The sequence below is a fragment of the Eriocheir sinensis genome, unplaced genomic scaffold, assembly GCF_024679095.1.
Source record: "Eriocheir sinensis breed Jianghai 21 unplaced genomic scaffold, ASM2467909v1 Scaffold5, whole genome shotgun sequence".
Taxonomy (NCBI): domain Eukaryota; kingdom Metazoa; phylum Arthropoda; class Malacostraca; order Decapoda; family Varunidae; genus Eriocheir; species Eriocheir sinensis.
In genome coordinates this window covers 475,001-488,715 of record NW_026111831.1, presented here as the reverse complement: position 1 = coordinate 488,715, position 13,715 = coordinate 475,001, and the positions used below count along the sequence as shown (strand labels likewise).

At 46.9% G+C, this 13,715-nt stretch overlaps 1 protein-coding gene across 2 annotated transcripts in view; it reads left to right on the top strand.

Moving 5' to 3' along the window:
* LOC126992696 (bestrophin-2-like) overlaps positions 1-13,715 on the top strand; it is a 113,336-nt gene that overhangs the window by 98,378 nt on the left and 1,243 nt on the right. For both annotated transcript variants that reach the window (XM_050851508.1, XM_050851509.1), the window contains 2 exons: positions 10,944-11,148; positions 13,381-13,715. The exon at positions 13,381-13,715 is cut by the window's right edge and continues 1,243 nt beyond it. In XM_050851508.1, the coding sequence (XP_050707465.1) occupies positions 10,944-11,148; positions 13,381-13,715 (540 nt within the window). The remainder of the gene's footprint in view (positions 1-10,943; positions 11,149-13,380) is intronic.

Genomic DNA, 13,715 nt, shown 5'->3' with positions numbered 1-13,715 from the left:
GCTGATTGACATGGCATTGGCATTAAAACACATTGTGTTTCAGACACCGACGTAATTAGGAAAAATATAACCAAGTATCTACTCCGCTTCATTAAGGTAGTTGTCTTAGAGACATGCCATCAAAATCTGGTCGAAAGGCGAGTCATCAAAAAGGCAAATGTCAACTGGAGCACTGGGAGCGGGCTGAGGTGTGTCTGCCATGACGCATGGCCGTGACTACTAAATAATGTAAAACGTGTACTCAAATATATTGGTCTGTGATGGAGTTTAAGGATACTGAACCGTGCTTGTGTAGGAATGAATTCATATTCGACCTCAGTTGAGGCTATTGCCCTAATACAATTACTTAACAGGGAACCGTACCCTGCCACCTGAGGATTGGCTGGCCTTTGGGGTTGGATGGTAGTCGGAGTTGTGAGCGATCGTTGCCTGGTGCTCAGTTATTGTAACAATGCTCACCTACTATGTGCTGCAATTAATGTACAATGCAATAACTGTTCATAATGAATTATGAGCATCCCATCACCTCCATCCATTCCTCAGTCAGGCGACTTCATAGCGCATGTATATGCTCCTCCAAGAATCCGCATAATCCAAGAAAATGTCTATTATAAATGCAGCAGGTTTCATTATCCCAATAGTATCATAACTACCTAAAACGACAATATATATATATATATATATATATATATATATATATATATATATATATATATATATATATATATATATATATATATATATATATATATATATATATATATATATATATATATATATATATATATATATATATATATATATATATATATACCATTATGACATAACATTATAAGATACTATGCTTAGGTAAATCAATGGCCAGGTGGCAGGGTACGGTGCCCTGTTAAGTAATTGTATTAGGGTAATAGCCTCAACTGAGGTCGAATATGAATTCATTCCTACACAAGCACGGTTCAGTATCCTTAAACTCCATCACAGAGCAATATATTTCAGTACACGTTTTACATTATTTAGTAGTCAATGATTGGGGGGCGTGGCAAGAGTACACGTCACGGCCATGCGTCATGGCAGACACACCTCAGCCCGCCCCCAGTGCTCCAGTTGACATTTGCCTTTTTGATGACTCGCCTTTCGACCAGATTTTGATGGCATGTCTCTCAGACAACTACCCTAATGAAGCAGAGTAGATACTTGTTATAGTTTTCCTAATTACGTCGGTGTCTGAAACACAATGTGTTTTAATGCCGTGTCAGTCAGAAACCTAGTTTAGACGATATTGCAATAAAACAATATGTCGCGGGCCTTGAAATACATAGTAGTGTATTGGATCCGTATACCCATGATTTCAGAGAAATAAAGCTGAAATAAATACTCGCCATGGCCACCTTCGCTCCTAGTTCTGGAGTTCATTGGTCCTCCGGTATTATGCACTCTTTAATATCTAGAGTCAGGGACCATCCCGAGTTGTGGGACACAGCCATCCACATTTCTGTAAGTCTACACCCAAGAAAGTTAGATGGATTGTTGTACACACCGTGGGTCTCCCTTCCCTTCAGCCATGCCCGAACCCAGACTCGTGTTTTCTTCTTCTGAGCTCGTTGAATAACAGCAAGTAATGCCGTCACAGCTGCACACTTAGCCGTAATGCCAAGCGTAGGTGTAGCAGGCGCCATGGTTGAGGCCTAAGTCCATATACACCAAGTCAAGTCATACGCAGGTTTGTGGGAGGAGACACGGCAGAGGCGTGGTTTATGCGTGACGTTGCTTGGAGCCAAACTAGAGAATGCAGAAACAGGGAGTTAGAGAAAACGAAGAAAGGCGGACTAATTTAAATCAATCACTTCAACATGCCCTTTCTCACACCCCACACCGCCGTTTGTAGGCATTGAAATTACAGTCACGCAATAGCACAATAAAAAGACATTTTTTCGTCAGTGGCTTGCCTGAACGCGCTGTGAAAGAAGGCGAGAATGCACATCCAGAGTGCACACACGGCCCCAACTTTAGTCTCCCCTGAACTGGCGGGTATTTTTTTTTTAGCTCCAAGTGACGTCATCCCACTGCTCCGCCCCAAAACCGCCTCCTGCGCGTACCGGTCGCAGTTTTGAAGCAGAGTGACTTGACTTGGTATATATAGACTTGGGTTGAGGCTTTGTTTACAATGTTGCTCGTCGCTCGTCAGCGTGACGACAACAGTGACTTGCTCGCGAGCAAAAGCTGCCAGGAAGAGCTCGTGCTCGCCACTACTACAAACTTCTATAACCATATCCTCTTATCTAAATCAACATCAACAACAACAACAACAACAACAGTAGCAGTAGCAGCACACAACTCCATTCACAAATCTATAACATTTTCGTGACTCTAGTAATGAACCTTAACTAAACGTGCTTATAACCAATCACTGAAACCTTTAAACCTATAACCTAACCTTACCTTACCTTACCTAACCTTACCTAACCTAACCTATAACCTAACCTTCTAATCTATAACCTAAACCTCTGAATTGCTATAACTCTGCCTCTTATCTCAAAACAATCCACTATGTCACCCCCCCACTATCATCCCTTGCCCCCCCACTCCCCCAGTCCACTATAATCACCCCACCCCCCCACACACTCCCCCAGTCCACCATAATCACCTCAGCCTCCCACACACTCCCCCAGTCCACCATAATCACCCCAGCCCCCCCCACACTCCCCCAGTCCACCATAATCACCCCAGCCCCCCACACACTCCCCCAGTCCACCATAATCACCTCAGCCCCCCACACTCCCTCAGTCCACCATAATCACCTCAGCCTCCCACACACTCCCCAGTCCACCAGAATCAGCCCCTGCCCCCACACACTCCCCCAGTCCACCATAATCACCCCAGCCCCCCACACATTTCCCCAGTCCACCATAATCACCCCAGCCCCCCACACACACACAGTCCACCATAATCACCCCAGCCCCCCACACTCCCCAGTCCACCATAATCACCCCAGCCCCCACACACCCCCAGTCCACCATAATCACCCCAGCCCCACACTCCCCTCAGTCCACCATAATCACCCCAGCCCCCACACTCCCCAGTCCACCATAATCACCCCAGCCCCCACACACTCCCCAGTCCACCATAATCACTAATCACCCCAGCCCCAGCCCCCACACTCCCCAGTCCACCATAATCACCCCAGCCCCACACACTCCCCAGTCCACCATAATCACCTCAGCCCCACACTCCCTCAGTCCACCATAATCACCCCAGCCCCCACACTCCCCAGTCCACCATAATCACCTCAGCCCCCACACACTCCCTCAGTCCACCATAATCACCCCAGCCCCCACACACTCCCCAGTCCACCATAACCCCAGCCCCCACACACTCCCCCAGTCTACCATAATCACCCCAGCCCCCACACTCCCCAGTCCACTATAATCACCCCAGCCCCCACACACTCCCCAGTCCACCATAATCACCCCAGCCCCCACACACTCCCCAGTCCACTATAATCACCTCAGCCCCCCACACACTGCCCCAGTCTACCATAATCACCCCCAGCCCTGCACTCAATTACCCCTCACCGCTCTCTCGGCCCCTACCATAAATCATCCCTACCACCTTCCCCTTCCCCTTCCCTTGCACAAAATCCCTTCCATTCGTTACCATGACCATGAATCTATCGCAAAGCTTCCCCGTATAGCCTCTGAAATTCATGTAACTATTATGATTCGCTTAGTCATAATAAAAGAACAAACTACAGGAACATTTTTATAAAGCACAGTTTGATGATCCGTGTTCTGATCCTATATGTTTTCCTGTAACTCAAAAATCGTTTCCTACTATAACATCAAAGTAAAACAAGGATTGATACATAAAATTTACGAAGGGGAAGGTGAAGATGTGCTCTGCTCCCCCAACGGTAAATGCCTACAATTTCGCCTCCCAACATCCTCCCAATCACGGCGCGACGAGGCTCTTTCTCACATCAGCAAATTCTGAAGGTCAAAGATGGGGGTCACTCGGGTTCTAATGAGTCTTTCTTTAGGTTCACGGTACAGAAGAAGGGTCAGACTACCACCAGGGTCATAAAACTACTCCTGGAAATGCCCACAACTCCTACGAAAGCCTTGTCAAATGTGTGTTCTTGGGCGGTGAAATGTCTTACAATGCAACGCTTGTGTTTACAGTACCAACAATAAGACGATGTTAAACAGACGAAGGAGTTGGTGTAGAGTACGACCGTTAGCCCTCCCATTACAAACACCCCCTTCACACCCCAAACCTCAAACACACCCTTGTACGCCCTCCACCCCCACCCAACCTCACACCAATAACCTCCTCCATTCCGCACATTAGCCCACCACCCTCCCATCAGCTGCCTTCCCTTCAGCCATTCATATGCGTTCTGCTCAAAACTATGCTCAGTAGATGCGCGTACGTAAGTGTGTGTGTGTGTGTGTGTGTGTGTGTGTGTGTGTGTGTGTGTGTGTTTTGCTTCCAGCTTCTAGAGATTCGTTTGATAGCTGAATTAGCCTACACGATTTGTCATAACGGTAGTAGTAGTAATAGTAGTAGTAATAGTAGTAGTAATAGTAGTAGTAGTAGCGGTAACAATAATGACAATAATAATGAAATAGTAATAATAATGATAATAATAATAATAATAATGAAAGATTAAAATCATATTACACACACACACACACACACACACACACACACACACAGTTATACACACGCAAGAATTACTTAGTGTACGTATTCACACACACACACACACACACACACACACACACACACACACCAATATATACAAACAAAAGCAACGGTGAAAGACAAACTCTCTCTCTCTCTCTCTCTCTCTCTCTCTCGGTAGCATGACACAGCACACTCCCACGTTTGTTTACCTTCCCGTTCTTCCACATTTCCGCCTTCTGACGCACCGTTCCTCCTCCTCCTCCCCTCCAGTCTCTTCCTCCTTCTCTCCTCCACCCTCTCCTTGCCTCCCGTCTTCTTCCTCGCCTTCGTTATCGTTTTATCACTAATTATATGGAGGTAACTTCGTGGGCAGGCTCCCCCTCCTACCTCGACTCCATTACTGATGATGATGGTGGTGATGGTGGTGGTATTACGGGCTTTTAACGGCACACTAAACAGTCGATGGTGCATATTATCTTTGTTTATAGGAATGATGTGTTGTTTTTTAGTGTTGGTTATCGTATTTTTTTTCTTTTGATCATATTTTGCCTTTTCCTCCTTCTAACACTTTTCTTTCCCTTTCTTTTCTCTCTTTCCTTTTCTTATTTTTCTTTTATTCCTTCTCTTTTTCTTTCTATTTTTATCGTGTTGCCTTGTTTCTTTATTTTAAGTTTGTCCTTCATTCTGATGCAAGAAGTCAGCTCAGTCTCTCATCCTGTTTTAATGACAACTTCTGACGTGGTGTGGCTATGGGTGTGACACGTGGCTTGGGGGATAACTATGATGTGGCTATAGTCATGACACGGAGCCTCTCTTCTCTCCTCTCCTCTTCTCTCTCTTCTCTTCTCTGCTTTTTTTATTTCCTCTTCTCTCCTTCTCTTCTTCCTCCTGACGTGGTGTGGCTATGGGTGTGACACGTAGCTTGGGGGATAACTATGATGTGGCTTAAGTTATGACACGGAGCCTCTCTTCTCTCCTCTCCTCTTCTCTCTCTTCTCTTCTCTGCTTTTTTTCTTTCCTCTTCTCTCCTTCTCTTCTTCCTCCTGACGTGGTGTGGCTATGGGTGTGACACGTAGCTTGGGGGATAACTATGATGTGGCTATAGTCATGACACAGAGCCTCTCTTCTCTCCTCTCCTCTCCTCTCTCTTCTCTTCTCTTTTTCTCTCCTCTTCTCTCCTTTACCACACTTTCGGGGCACAGAACACGTCAGACAACATTAGGAAACGCCTCATTTGTCCTATTTCCTAACTCTGACCTCTGTTTTATTCCTTCCGATGTGGCCTTGAGTATGCAAAGCGAGACACGAACTTGTACGATTCCTGTTTTCCTTGTGAGATGAACGTGTATTTGTGTGTGTGTGTGTGTGTGTGTGTGTGTGTGTGTGTGTTGGGGGTGGGGTGGGGGGTGGGGTCCTTCGCCTACCTCCTTGTTTACAGTAAAGGAATGAGAGAGAGAGAGAGAGAGAGAGAGAGAGAGAGAGATGGTGTTAAGTGACTAGATTTGTTGTTTGTTTGTTTGTTTGCAGAATATTTCCTTTTTTTCTGAATTTCGCTTTTTTTTTGTCGTTTGTTCATGATTTCCCGCTTGACTTTCTTTTCTTTCTTTCTTTCTTTCTTTTTATCTTCCTTACTTATTTTTTCTTATTTCTTTCTTTTATTTCTTTCTTTCTTCTTTCCTTCTCTGATGCCTACTAATATTTTTCATCCTTCCTTTTTTCTTCTCTTAATATATTCGTCCTTTGTCTTCCTTTGTCATCGAATCCCGTGAGCCTTACTAAGATTTTTCCTTTCTTTTTCTTCTTTGCTTATATTCTTTCTTTTTCTTCCTTTTGTCATCGAATTCGTTGAGCCTTATGATTTTTTTAATATATTTTTCTTCTTTTATCAAATTCTTCCTTTTCTTCCTTGGTCGTCGCCCTCTAAGCCTTACTAATATTTTCCCTTTATTTTTCCTCTCTATCATCTGTTGCTTTCTTCTTTTCTATTTTATTTTCCTTTCTTCTTTTTCTTCCTTTCTTTCCTTATTTCATCTCATTATTTCTTCCTTGTCATCATCTTTATTTATATTTCTCTATTTTCTTTTATCTCTTCATTTCTTGGTCTTTCGATGATATATTTCTCTTTCCTTTTCCTTCATTCCTTCATTTTTGCTTCTTTATCATCGCCTTCATCTTCGTTAATAAGTATTTTCTCTTCCTTTTTATTCTTTTCTCGTATTCCTTCTTCTTTTGTCCTTTTCCCATCAAATTTCCTGAGGCCTTCTGATATATTTCTCTTTTCCATTTATTTCTTCTTATTCTCCTTTATCTCCTTCGCTGTTACGTCTTCTTCATCATTATTCATATTATTCCTCCCTTCCTTCTCATTCACGATCCATTTCTTCAATAATCTCAACCTTATACAATTTCTCTAGAACCACACCCACTCAACCCCACACTGAATAGACTTGCTTGTCACGATGAAATGGGTTGCGCTGTGCCATGTTACCAGAACCGTACAGCAATGACCCACTAACATAGCCTACCCACTTATAGCCTAGCCTCTATAACAAAACCTAGCCACTGATTATAGCCTACCCACTTATAGCCTACCCTCTGTAACATAACCTAGCCACTGATTATAGCCTACCCACTTATAGCCTAGCCTCTGTAACATAACCTAGCCACTGATTATAGCCTACCCACTTATAGCCTAGCCTCTGTAATATAACCTAGCCATTGATTATAGCCTACCCACTTATAGCCTAGCCTCTGTAATATAACCTAGCCATTGATTATAGCCTACCCACTTATAGCCTACCCTCTGTAATATAACCTAGCCATTGATTATAGCCTACCCACTTATAGCCTAGCCTCTGTAACATAACCTAGCCATTGATTATAGCCTACCCACTTATAGCCTAGCCTCTGTAACATAACCTAGCCACTGATTATAGCCTACCCACTTATAGCCTAGCCTCTGTAACATAACCAAGCCACTGATTATAGCCTACCCACTTATAGCCTAGCCTCTGTAACACAACCTAGCCATTGATTACAGCCTACCCACTTATAGCCTAGCCTCTGTAACATAACCTAGCCATTGATTATAGCCTACCCACTTATAGCCTAGCCTCTGTAACACAACCTAGCCATTGATTACAGCCTACCCACTTATAGCCTAGCCTCTGTAACACAACCTAGCCATTGATTACAGCCTACCCACTTATAGCCTAGCCTCTGTAACACAACCTAGCCACTGATTATAGCCAACCCACTTATAGCCTAGCCTCTTTAACATAACCAAGCCACTGATTATAGCCAACCCACTTATAGCCTAGCCTCTGTAACATAACCTAGCCATTGATTATAGCCTACCCACTTATAGCCTACCCTCTGTAATATAACCTAGCCATTGATTATAGCCTACCCACTTATAGCCTAGCCTCTGTAACATAACCTAGCCATTGATTATAGCCTACCCACTTATAGCCTAGCCTCTATAACACAACCAAACCAGTAACATAGCCTAGCCACTAACATAACCGAGCCTCTTCACAACACAACCTAGCCTGATTATAGCCTAGCCTCTATAACACAAGCTACCCACTAACATAGCCTAGCCTCTAAACGACACAACCTAGCCATTGATTATAGCCTTGCCTCCATAACAGAACCTAGCCATGCACTGATTATAGACTACCCACTTATAGCCTAGCCTCTATACAACACAACCTAGCCACTGATTATAGCCTAGCCACTAACAGTCTAATATAGTCTAGCCACTTAATATAATATAGCCTAACATAGCCTAATCACTAATGTACCCTAACCACTAAAAGCCTATCCACTAACTGTTTAACCACTAACACAGCCTAGCCACTAACAGAGCCTAACTAACTCGGCTTTGCTAATATTCTTCTCTTTTTTTTCTCCATGTCATAAGTCCCGTTAGCCAGCAGCAATGACCGACTACCATAGCCTAGCCACTTATAGCCTAACGTGGTCACTAACAGAGTATCACTAACATAGTCTGACCAAGTAACCATTAACAGCTAAACTAATATAGCCTAACTACTAATAGCCTAGCAGCTAATATAGCCTTTCCATTACTAGCCTAACATAGTCAAACCAATAACACAGCCTTCCCACTACTAGCCTAACATAGCTTAACCTCTAACATAGTCTTCCCATTACTAGCCTAACCTAGCCTAACCACTAACACAGCCTTCCCACTACTAGCCTAACATAGCTTAACCACTAACATAGTCTTCCCACTACTAGCCTAACATAGCCTAACCACTAACACAGCTTCCCACTACTAGCCTAACATAGCCTAACCACTAACACAGCCTTCCCACTACTAGCCTAACATAGCTTAACCACTAACACAGCCTTCCCACTACTAGCCTAACATAGCTTAACCACTAACACAGCCTTCCCACTACTAGCCTAACATAGCTTAACCACTAACACAGCCTTCCCAGTACTAGCCTAACATAGCTTAACCACTAACATAGCCTTCCCACTACTAGCCTAACATAGCTTAACCACTAACACAGCCTTCCCAATACTAGCCTAACATAGCCTAACCACTAACACAACCAGCAACACACTACTAACACAATTCACACACAAATGAACCACTACCAGCCTGGACACACGACCAAGTAACACATTTCCACATACAGTAACGTAACACAGGTAGCAACATGTAGCATCTTGGTGGTGGCAGTAGAAGCAGTAGTAACAGTGGTAGTTGTAGTAGTAGTAGTAGTAGTAGTAGTGGTAGTATAAATTTAGGTCGTATTTTTAAACTCAGCGGGGTCCAGGCTCACCCATTCAACAGGGCTTTCATAGGAGTTTCGAGCATTTCCACGGGTAGTTTCATGACCCTGGCGGTAGTTTGACCTTTCTCCTTTATGGTCTACGGAAGAAAACACTCATTAAGCCCCGTTTGATGTCCCTTTTGACCTTTGGGAACAGTTGACGTGAGTTCATAGGAGTTTCGAGCATTTCCACGGGTAGTAGTTTCATGACCCTGGCGGTAGTTTGACCTTTCTTCTTTATTGTCTAGGTAAGAAAACACTCATTAAGACCCGTTTGATGTCTCTTTTGACCTTTGGGAATAGCTGACGTGAGTTCATAGGAGTTTCGAGCATTTCCACGGGTAGTAGTTTCATGACATTGTCTTAGAAAAAAAAAAACTTAAGACCTGTTTGATGTCCTTTTCTGACCCTTGGAATAGTTGACAGTTCATGAGCATTTCCACGGGTAGTAGTTTCATGACCCTGGCGGTAGTTTGACCTTTCTTCTTTATGGTCTACGGAAGAAAACACTCATTAAGACCCGTTTGATGTCCCTTTTGACCTTTGGGAATACTGACCTTAGAATAACACAGTAGCAACAAGGATTTTATAAATGGTTAGGTCCAACACTCGCGGTAACTCCTGTGATAAAATGTAATCGCTCAAAGGCAGCGGGGTGACAGATTAAGATTCCTCCCTTCCTGCCTTGGTGAACATGATGACCTGCGCCTTCTCCAGATGTTTGACCTGACTGTTGGGGTGGGATGCTGGCCCTGACCTAACTGTTGGGGTGGGATGCTGGCCCTGACCTAACTGTTGGGGTGGGATGCTGGCCCTGACCTAACTGTTGGGGTGGGATGCTGGCCCTGACCTAACTGTTGGGGTGGGATGCTGGCCCTGACCTAACTGTCGGGGTGGGATACTGGCCCTGACCTAACTGTTGGGGTGGGATGCTGGCCCTGACCTAACTGTCGGGGTGGGATGCTGGCCCTGACCTAACTGTCGGGGTGGGATGCTGGCCCTGACCTAACTGTTGGGGTGGGATGCTGGCCCTGACCTAACTGTCGGGGTGGGATGCTGCCCCTGACCTAACTGTCGGGGTGGGATGCTGCCCCTGACCTAACTGTCGGGGTGGGATGCAGTAGTAGCAGAAGTAGCAGAAACAGTAGTAGCAGAAAAACAGTAGTAGTAGAAGTAGCAGAGAAACAGTAGTAGCAGAAGTAGCAGAGAAACAGTAGTAGCAGAAGTAGCAGAAACAGTAGCAGCAGAAGTAGCAGTAGTAGTAGTAGTAGTAGTAGTGGCAGTAGTAGTAGTAGTAGTAGTAGTAGCATCATCGGGTCTTGGTAACAGTCCTGCGAACCTAGAATTAACGTAATACAGAAGCAGAAACAGTAGCAGGAACAGTAGCAGGAACAGTAGCAGTCTCAGCCTCAGGTCTCGCTAACACTCCCTCCCCCCCGCTGGTGTCAGGTGGTGGTGGTGGCGGCGGCGGCGGCGGGGCGGTGGTGAAGGAGCAGCGCAGCTTGAGCGTGCCTGAGGACGGCGCGGCGCTCCCTGTGGCCGCGGCGGGGGGCTCCTCCTCCTCGCCGCTCTCTGCACGCCGCGACAGTAACAAGTCCCTGCCGGTGTCCCGCTCTTCCTCCTCCAGGCGCTCAGGACCTGCAGGTATTATTGGGTAAGGCGACGGTACCCCACCCTTACCCTAGCCCTTACCTACCCTTACCCTAGCCCTTACCCTGCCCTTACCTACCCTTACCCTAGCCCTTACCCTGCCCTTACCCTGCCCCCTTACCTAGCCCTTACCCCTGCCCTTACCTGCCCCTTACCTAGCCCCACCCTGCCTTACCCTGCCCTTACCTACCCTTACCCTAGCCCTTACCCTGCCCTTACCTACCCTTACCCTAGCCCTTACCCTGCCCTTACCTACCCTTACCCTAGCCCTTACCCTGCCCTTACCTACCCTTACCCTAGCCCTTACCCTGCCCTTACCTACCCTTACCCTAGCCCTTACCTGTCCTCACCCGCCCTTACCCTACTCCTACCCCTTCCCTTACACTGCCTTTCCTCCTACCTACCCTTACCTTACCTTACCTGCCCTTGCCTACCCTCGCCCTTACCCTACTCCTACCCCTTCCCTTACACTGCCTTTCCTCCTACCTGCCCTTACCTTACCTTACCTGCCCTTGCCTACCCTCGGCCTTACCTTACTCCTTCCCCTTCCCTTACACTGCCTTACCCTTACCCGCCCTTACCTGCCCTTGCCTACCCTCGCCCTTACCTTACTCCTTCCCCTTCCCTTACACTGCCTTTCCTCCTACCTACCCTTACCTTACCTTACCTGCCCTTGCCTACCCTCGCCCTTACCCTTAGTTTCCCTGCCCTTAATCCTACCTTTGTGTCATCTACCTTTAATAACCTTACCTTACCTTCACTTTCTCTACCCTTGTCTGCCCTTACCTTAACCTGCCCTGACCTTACCTTACCTGCCCTTGCCCTTATCATTAGTTAGCTGCCCTTAATCTTACCTTTGTGTCTACCCTTAATAACCTTACCTTACCTTCACTTTCTATACCCTTGTCTACCCTTACCTTGCCTGCCCTTACCCTACACTCCCACCCTTACCCTCACCCTAGCCTGCCCTTACCTTGATACCTTCACCCTTTCCTACCCTTGACCTTACCTGCCCTTGTTAGATTCGCTGTTTCATTCTCCTCCATTCCTTACATAATCTCCTCCTCCTCCTCCTCCTCCTCCTCCTCCTCCTCTTCTTCCTCCTCCTCCTCCTCCTCCTCCTCCTCCTTCTTTCTCTTTCTTTTTTTCTTTTCTATCATTCTTATTTTCTTTCTTTTCTACTTGCTATCTTCCTCCTCCTCCTCCTCCTCCTCCTCCTCCCTACTTATTCTTCTTATCATGCTCTCCTCCTCCTCCTTCTTCTCCTCCTCCTCCTCCTCCTCCTCCTCCTCCTCCTCCTCCTAAATAGTTATTCTTGTTATCATGATCTCCTCCTACTACTTCTTATCATCCTCATCCTCCTCCTCCTCCTCCTCCTCCTCCTCCTACTCCTAATACCTATATATTTTTCTTATCTCCTCCTCCTCCTCCTCCTCCTCCTCCTCCACCTCCACCTCCAATTCCTCCTCCTCCTCCTCCTATTACCTAACCTCAATTGCTTTTACCACCTGTTGCCTCCTCCTCCTCCTCCTCCTCCTCCTCTCCTCTCTCTCTCTCTCTCACCCTGAACTCCTCTCACCTCTCTCTCTCTCTCTCTCTCTCTCTCTCTCTCTCTCTCTCTCTCTCTCTCTCTCTTTTCTTCCTCCCTTCTTTCCTTCCTTCTCTTTCTTCCCTCCCTTCCTCCCTCCCATTCTTTCCTCCATGTATCTTCCCTCCCTTCCCTTCTTTTCGTTCCTCCTTCCTTTCTTTTAATCTTTCCTCCCTTCCCTCAATTCCTCCCTTCCCCTCCTCCTCCCTTCTTCCTCACCCCTCCCGGTAAGAACGCGTTAGGGGGTGACAACTTACCCCCCACCCCCCCTGTCCCTCTTAACCCCCCTCCCCCATGACTTCTCCCCCCTTCCCTCCCTCCCACCCCCAAGTTCTTTTAATCTCCCCCAAAATTACCTAAAAGAGAAGACAAAATTAACATTATATTTTTTTTCTCACGCCCTTGTGTTCATTTACTTCCCCCCTCCCCCTCCCCCTCCCCTCCCCCCCTCAATAAGCTCCCTTCCCCCCTCCCCCCCTGGCTATTACTGTTCTGTTGAAACTTGCTTCAAAATGAAAAAAATGAAAGATATATACCTTGAAATATGTTGGATAAATATGACGTAGTGTGTGTGTGTGTGTGTGTGTGTGTGTGTGAGTATGCGTGCCGTGGTGTGTGGGTGACGTGATTGCCGTGTGCCTCGCCCAGGGGTGGCAGCATCGGCGGCATCGGCAGCGCTCTGGTGGCTGCTGGCGTGCATCAAGGCTTCCTGGCGACGGACCCGGAGCGGCTGAGTCTGGCCTCGGCACCCGCCTCCACCACGCCCACCACGTCCACGCCCCCCGGCGAGGAGGCGGACGACCGGAGGTGGGGGCGCAGCGGCTCGGTGATACTGGAGGTGGGCTGCGACGGGGACGCCGCCCCCCGCTCCTCGGCCCCCTCCAGGCTGGCGGCGTCCCTCAAGGCGCGCCTCGCCGTGCGCCGCCGCCCCGTGGTCACGTGGCGCCCATACCCGCGCCCGCCCGCGCCTGCGCCGCCCGCCG